At 35.4% G+C, this 8,755-nt stretch overlaps 1 protein-coding gene across 1 annotated transcript; it reads left to right on the top strand.

Annotated features, from left to right (window-relative positions):
* Positions 1–202: 202 nt before the first annotated feature.
* LOC126808564 (60S ribosome subunit biogenesis protein NIP7 homolog) lies at positions 203–8,073 on the top strand. The gene is made up of 5 exons (XM_050533408.2): positions 203–350; positions 4,326–4,412; positions 5,097–5,235; positions 7,523–7,663; positions 7,897–8,073. Exons 1-5 carry the CDS (start codon positions 295–297, stop codon positions 8,014–8,016), a joined length of 543 nt encoding a protein of 180 aa, XP_050389365.1. The 5' UTR covers positions 203–294; the 3' UTR covers positions 8,017–8,073.
* Positions 8,074–8,755: the final 682 nt, after the last annotated feature.

Raw genomic sequence — 8,755 nt, 5'->3', positions numbered from 1 at the left:
TTTTCTAGTTTTATTTTAAAAGACTCTAACTACAAAATTAATTATAAGCACACGCACAAAATACCTAACAACATCAGTTTCTCACGATTTAGACTAATTATCATTCACAAAACTAACTAACTCTTTAATAACGATTCTTCTGCATTTAATTTTACGAGAAAAGGGGAAGCACGAAAAATCAGTTTTAAGTACGGGGAGATAACTTTCATTTTCCAACAAAATTTTACCGGAAGTGTGAGAAAACACGTGTATCAACAAAACAAAAACTGGTCGACCCTGCAGAATTTATACAAAATGAGACCTCTTACAGAAGATGAAACAAAAATATTCTTTGAAAAATTATCTAAATAGTAAGAATAGCCTTTGATTATAATTTTTGTTTACCAGCCATAGTGTATAATCATAATCTTATTCTTTGTACCTTTAGCTACTGTCTGAACCGTGGTAAATTTAGCAATGCAAAAGCTTTTTTATATTTTTGAATCTGACTAAAACTGAATATTTAGCATTCCAACCCCCTTCCCATTTAAGAAATTAAAAAAAAATGTATAAATCGGTTAAGAAATAAAAAAGATATTGCACTGTTTAATAAGACCCCAAATTGATGGATGTCATTTTAAAATATGCCAAAAAAGTGACCGAAGCCCATTTCTCAGCAACTATTGAAGATATTCGCATCAAATTTTTAGGAAATATCCTTCCGACCATTAATTATCTATTGGAATTTTTAAATTTGGCCTATATAATTTATTTGTTTTGATATGGGGTCTGCAACATCATTGAACATGGAATAAAAAACCCAAATTTGGTTAATTTGTGTTGAAGACTTTTTTAAGATAGAATTCACATATGATAGACCTCAAATTTCGGGTATTGCTTTATGCTGGCAGAATTAATCCTTATAACAACTTCCTACACTGCTCCTCGATTTGTAGGTATCTAGGGATCTTTAATGTGCGCCGCCAATCCGTACGTACGACCTTGTTTTTCATTCAACTTATCATTGATAGGTTCTCTGATCCGCAAAACAAAGTGAATTCTGGGGATTGAGCACTGGACATCCCATACTCATCTAGCCCATTCTCTTTTCTGGCAAGAGGGAGCCACGGTAGCTCAGTGGGTAGGACATTGGCTCACTCAACTTGATGTGCCGTGTTCAATTCCTGCATTAGCCGAGCAAGTTCATTGTGTTATACACACCAGCCTCCCCCCCACCAGATGTACGACGGGGGAGTGGTGGACCTAGCAAGTGACAACATAGTTATTTGGATAGAATGGAAAACTGATGTCCCGTGTGTGCATAAAAGAACCCTCGACAGTTGAAATTCGAAAAAAGAGTAGGCTGTTGCGCCACAGTTTTGGCAAAGTTTCCCCTCATAGCACACTGCAATGGCGTGTTCCCCCCCACCCATGCCCCGCCGTCTTCATTAGCCCAGTAGGGGAAGAACATTAAACCCTATTTCATTTTCTTGTAACAGATTCCATATGGCTGTCATTTGATCACCAAAAAGAGAAACTAATCCAAGAGATAATTTTTAAAAAAAAATAATTTTAGGAAAGTGTTATTAGAATCAATAAAATATTGTAACAATACAAGAGAAAGAATTCAAACCGTGCACCAGACTTTATACCCCTAAAAAGTGCACGTGAAAATCGTGCCACTGAACCAGCCTACTGTTTGCAAAAGGGAAACTTGGTTGGACACGTTCACAATAACAAGAAAGTGGCTGTGATCTACCCCCACAACGGGTGGAGTTATTTTTTCTTTTCTTCCACATGATTTGTTTTCCCCGAGTTCTGGCACTTGTTCTAACGGTTGATGAATGAAATGCAGGTCAATATAACAAGAAAAGGGGTCATTTTATGAGAAAATACGTTTACATCCAGTGACGAGCGTCGTTTTTGCCTTTTTCTGATTATTTTATTTTTTCAAAATATAAAAAATCAGTCGTAAATACGTTTCTGAATGTCCAAACCACGCTCGACACAAACTCTGTTTTCTCCTCTTCACGAAAAGTAAAAAGTCATTGGTGTTGGTGGTCATACACCTTCCCAAAGTCGCAGAACAAAAACGGCACATTTTGCGGTCAGATTTTTTGACAGTGTTAAAAATAGTATCAGTGGCGCCCCTAGCGAGCTTTCGCATTGCTACCTTCAGCAATTGATTGAGTCATTCAAGACTGTTCATATTAATAATAAAACACCCTTAATAAGGGAATGGAGATGATGATTTTTCTTAATGGCTACAGGCTTCCCCAGACTAGCGTCTCAAACACAACTAGCTAACCCTGCGAACGTATCCTTTGTGTAATGATAATTCACTATTGTTTTAGGTATTGTCAGGGTGCAATTCTAGTTATACATATATATAAGGATAAGGTCCATGGTGTAGTCCACTGTCCACTGATATATTATTATTAGATAAGAAACCTCATCTCTTTACCCTCTGGGGAGGAATGACCGAATGGTTAGCGCGTCCTCGCTTTATCTGTCATTGAGCCAACTGGCATGGTTTCGATTCCCTGGTTGTATGTGACAAGGAGTATAGGGTCGCTTGTCCAACCTCGTGGGTTTTCTCCGGGTCCTCGGGTTTCCTTCCACTGCTAAAGACCTCTACGAGCAGGCAAAGTATTGAAATAAAATTAAACCCTACATGTATGGTAGTCCTGAAATGACCTAGTTTGTGTCAAGTGGACTTCCCCCTCTCTCTCTCTCCCTCTCTCTCTCTCTCTCTCTCTCTCTCCCTCTCATCCCTCCTCAGTGTTTTGAGATAAGAGATGGTACTGTATAGATCCTATTGGCAAACCCCAATGCTAATCACATCGGCTTCCTTAGGCTTGAAATGTTATCTAAATTATTAATTAGACATAAATAAACTTATCCAAACCATAATCAACTCTCAATGTCATTGCTAGCCTGCAATGTTTATTGGATTAGGTTCCGATTTGCTGTTCGACTTCCATACATGCACCTGATTTAATCATGAAATGGATAATCGAGACTATGTTTTTTATCGTACCAACTTTAGTAATGATGATCGAGTCTAGGCAGAAAATTCAATCACTAATATCTCAGTTCAGAGTGGATCAATTTGACTGAAATTTTCAGCAAATTCCCTTTACATTATGTAGTTTTGAACTATACTCAGCCAAATTAAAAACTTGACACTCAGGATTTTTGGGACTAGATTTTTAATATTTGGTTTAAGGCAACTATTTTAGTGTTATGTTGTGCACAGACGACCTTGACATCAACAGAAAGCAAGAATACGTCTCGCCGAAAGTCTTTGACATTGATAACGTTCGTGATGTCACAGTACCCCCCAAAATGAAATTCACAGACTTGGAGAACAATCGGAATAAAGTGTTTAGTAACGGTTGTGGCCTCCTCTAGCCTCTCGTACTGCCACACAACGTCTTCTCATGGATCTCAGAACATTAGTAAACACTACCCGAGGAAGACGTCGCCACTGCTCAGCAAGAGCATGTTGAAGGTCCTGCAACGTCAGTGGTGGATTCACTTGCTGACGAACACGTCGACCCAGATGTGTTCAATAAGATTAAGGTCGGGGCTAAGCAACGGCCAATCCAGGACTTCGACACCGGCATTTCTTAAAAAATTCTGGGTAGCAATTGCTGTATGGGGTCGAGCATTGTCTTGTTGAAATGTTAGTCCAGGCCCATGTCTCTGCATAAACGGAAGAAGAACAGGTTGCAAAGTCTGATCCCTGTACTGGACAGCATTTAAGTTCCCTTGGACAACAAGAGGAGAACGTCCATGTGCACAAAAAGAACCCCAAACCATGATGCTGCCGCCACCATATTAGGTCAACTTCTCTGACGCATACGTTCTACATTTGAAAGGCGCGGCATTTTCTAACAAAGATGAAAATAACAATTTTAATTTGTTTTTCCAGTTCAAGTTACGTGTGCGTGTTCAGTTTAAGCAAACTTGCATCGATTGACCTCACGAGTTTGTGTTTGCACATGTTTTTCATCTTTATATGCTCAAAAGTCACGCGATCCGCGTGACTTTACAATTTTATGAAATTAAAGGCTTCTTACTACTTACTATTGTTAGAAACACTTTAAAATTTATTTGACTTACCAGAAAAAAAAAATTTGTTGAAATTCATCAGTGTCAAGTTTTTAATTTGGCTGAGTATATTATAGTGAGAACTGCCAGCTCTTTATCTAATTTCCCATAATGTATCTTTAAGTTTTTAGAAAAGGTACCTCTTCTTCCAATTCTTTGTGTCTCTAGAAAAGGGTTGAAGCTATCGAGGATTGTATAATTCAAAGTTTTTATAAATTGTTTTATTTCAGTATCGGTGAGAATATTAAATTATTGTTGGACAGGCCTGATGGTAATTTCTGCTTCAGACTTCAAAAAGACAGAATATTTTATGTCAGGTAAAAATAAATTTATATATAGGACAAGTACAGGTATTATCAGGTTTATGTATACATGTACATGTAGGACCAGCAGATATTATAAGTTTTAACACATCAATATTCTTGGACTTATTACTACAAGGCTAATGTATTCCCAGGTAATTACTCAAGGGGTAATGATTTCCGGGGGTAATTAGTCCTGGGTAATTACTACAGGACTTATTACTACAGGCCTAATGTATTCCAGGGTAATTACTACAGGACTTATTACTACAGGCCTAATGTATTCCAGGGTAATTACTACAGGGCTAATGTATTCCGGGGTAATTACTACAGGGCTAATGTATTCTGGGGTAATTACTACAGGACTTATTACTACAGGGCTAATGTATTCCGGGGTAATTACTCCAGGACTTATTACTACAGGGCTAATGTATTCCATGGTAATTACTATAGGACTTATTACTACAGGGCTAATGTATTCCGGGGTAATTACTACAGGACTTATTACTACTGGGCTAATGTATTCCGGGGTAATTACTACAGGGCAGATTATCAAACTGATGACTCAGTTTTCTTGGTTTTATTGATGAATAATCCTCTGACACAGCTGGTTGTTTCTCTCTGATTCAGGGTTCTATAGTCAAGAAGATATAAATATGTATAAATCATGGAAATTTTGAGCTTTACTTTGATTTTCAGAGAAGACATTATGAAAAGAGCTACAAGCGTTGATCCTAAACATTTATTGAGTATTGGAACATGTTTTGGTAAATTCACAAAAACCAAGAGAATTCGTCTTCATATAACAGCGCTAGATTATTTGGCTCCATATGCGAAGGTAGGTATTTTCTAGCTGATTACCTGTTCCATTCCTACGTTGGTAGAGACAGTTCAGCAGGATCTTCTGGCGTTGTCCCACTTAGCCAGTGGCACAGGTATGCAGGACCTGATAATGGACAACATACAGTCATAGACACCATGTGCTAATTTACTTGGTCACCAGAAGCTAGTTTACTTGGTTACCATGTGCCAGTTTACTTGGTTACCATATGCTAATTTACTTGGTTACCATATGCTAATTTACTTGGTTACCATATGCTAGTTTACTTGGTTACCATATGCCAGTTTACTTGGTTACCATATTCTAGTTTACTTGGTTACCATGTGCCAGTTTACTTGGTTACCATATGCTAATTTACTTGGTTATCATATGCTAATTTACTTCATTATCATATGCTAGTTTACTTGGTTACCATATGCTTGTTTACTTGGTTACCATATGTCAGTTTACTTGGTTACCATATGCTAGTTTACTTGGTTACCATATGCTAGTTTACTTGGATACCATATGCTAGTTTATTTGGTTACCATATGGTAGTATACTTGGTTACCATATGCTAGTTTACTTGGTTACCATATGCTAGTTTACTTGGTTACCATATGTCAGTTTACTTGGTTACCATAATTATGCTAATTTACTTGGATACCATATGCTAGTTTACTTGGTTACCATATGCTAGTTTACTTGGTTACCATATGCTAATTTACTTGGTTACCACATGCTAATTTACTTGGTTACCATATGCTAGTTTACTTGGTTACCATATGCATGTTTACTTGGTTACCATATGCTAGTTTACTTGGTTACCATCTGGAGTTTACTTGGTTACCATAATTATGCTAATTTACTTGGATACCATATGCTAGTTTACTTGGTTACCATATGCTAGTTTACTTGGTTACCATATGCTAATTTACCTGGTTACCATATGCTACGGTAGGTGTGCTGTAAATTTCTCCCTGACAGTTAGCAATGGTAGATCAACAGATACAGACATGACAAGCCTATCAGAAATTCGTAGACCATAGATGAAAATAGGGATCTCAATCGGCAAATCAGCTAATCGTTTAACCGAAAAAGGTTCAGTTGCACAGGTGAACCGGTTAAATGCACAGGTGAACCGGTTTAAAAAAATTATAGTAAATTCTTTAGAAATAGCTGACATGTTAAATAATCAAACATATTTTGTATTTAAAAATCCAAAGGTATGCTTTCAAATATTTATGTCATTACTAATCTTATAAAGTATTTGAACTGGTCTATATGTGACCTGTCAAAGTACAACCCACTCGCAAGATAGAGAAATGAAACGTCGAGAATGAATGAAGGGAATTTGTTGTGACCATTAATCCATTAAAACAGCGGCAAGATTTTAAAAAGGAACCATAAAACAGATAATCGAGACTTAACCTTTATTGTCAAGAACCGTTGTCGCAACTTCACTCAGAATAAAGCAATTTGAATGAAAGTTTTCATTATGTATTTTGAGCTATTAGAGCAAGGACGGACAGCTCCTTATCCTAATCTTACATAATGTATATTTTAATTCTGATTTGATAAATGATCTGGGTTAAATTAATTCTGATTTAATATTTGATATCAAGATTTATAATAATTGATAGCTAGATTTAATATTTGATAGCTAGATTTAATATTCGATAGCTAGATTTAGTATTTGATATTTAGACTTAATATTTGATATCTAGATTTATAATATTTGATATCTAGATTTGATTTAATATTTGATATCTAGATTTAATATTTGATAGCTAGATTTAGTATTCGATAGCTAGATTTAGTATTTGATATTTAGACTTAATATTTGATATCTAGATTTATAATATTTGATATCTAGATTTGATTTAATATTTGATATCTAGATTTAATATTTGATAGCTAGATTTAGTATTCGATAGCTAGATTTAGTATTTGATATTTAGACTTAATATTTGATATCTAGATTTATAATATTTGATATCTAGATTTGATTTAATATTTGATATCTATATTTAGTATCTAGATTTATAATATTTGATAGCTAGATTTAATATTTGATAGTTAGATTTAGTATTTGATATTTAGACTTAATATTTGATATCTAGATTTATAATATTTGATATCTAGATTTGATTTAATATTTGATATCTATATTTAGTATCTAGATTTATAATATTTGATATCTAGATTAGATGAATTCTGATTTAATATTTGATATCTAGATTTAGTATCTAGATTTATAATATTTGATATCTTGATTAGATGAATTCTGATTTTATATTTGTAGTTTAAAGTGTGGTTAAAACCTAATGCTGAACAACAGTTTCTATACGGTCATCATGTGATGAAGGCAGGTTTAGGTAGAATAACAGAAAATACCCCACAATATCAAGGTGTTGTGGTTTATAACATGAATGATCTCCCTTTGGTAAGTAGAATTATCTGGCTTTTATATGTTGAATTATCTCCCTTTTGTAATTAGAGGAGGGTGTTCGATTGTCAGTCCGAAACGTCACAAATAGTTACTTATGACAGAGACTTGACCAGTAATATTTAATGTCACTTCAACGCAATACTTTTGAAAAGCTGGTGCAATAGCAGTATTATTCTTACTTTTATTATTGTAGGGTTTAGTATCTTGTATTATTTTTGATCTTGTAGGGTTTTGGCGTAGCAGCTAAATCAACCGATTTATGTCGTTCATGTGATCCAATGGCGATTGTTGTATTTCATCAAGCAGATATCGGAGAATATATCAGAAGTGAAGAAATGTTGATTTAACAGACAATGAACGTTAAACTTTGTAAAAAATGTAAATAAAGAAAAAGTTTAGAATAATCGTTTATAAGAGTTACATATTGAATTAAAAAGTCTACTGGGAAGATTTACATTATTGATTCTTCTTCTATTAGTGATTAATGTCCGCTTCCACCAATGGTGAAAATCACAGACAACTTTATTCTTTTTTTATTATGCTTGGTGCACGCACGGGTCTTACCTATGGGAGGTAGCCGAAGTACCTGGAGTAAAGCCACGATGTTGAGAAGGCACCTCTATCTACAAGCCACATATGCTCACACCAGGAATCGAAACGACGACGACAAGCAATTGGCTATAACCTTAAATAGTAAGTGCAAGAGGACTGCATTACACACAGTTTTTAAATCCAAAGTGAAAACATGGTTATTTTGTCACTATCATTAACACTCCAAAGTGAGAACATTTTCTGGCGTCTAGTGGATTCCCTAGTGGTTTGAATAGTTGCACGATACAAATATTATTATTATTATTATTAATGGGTTTTCTCCAAGTTCCCCCTTTGCTGAAGATAATATTATGTTAGTCTTAAAATGACCTAGTTTGAGTTGAATGGCTTCTCTCTCATCTAACATACTGACACAGATTCTCTCTCATCTAAGGCCTGGACGTAGGGTGTTCGATCCCTACATTGGCTGAGAAAGTTCATCCAGATTTTCTGGCGTGGTTCTCCCTTGTCAGTGATGCAGGACGGAGGGCCTGA

Source organism: Patella vulgata, chromosome 1 (genome assembly GCF_932274485.2).
Source record: "Patella vulgata chromosome 1, xgPatVulg1.2, whole genome shotgun sequence".
NCBI lineage: Eukaryota > Metazoa > Mollusca > Gastropoda > Patellidae > Patella > Patella vulgata.
Note: the sequence above shows the minus strand (reverse complement) of the source record. Positions and strands in the feature narration are given on the sequence as shown.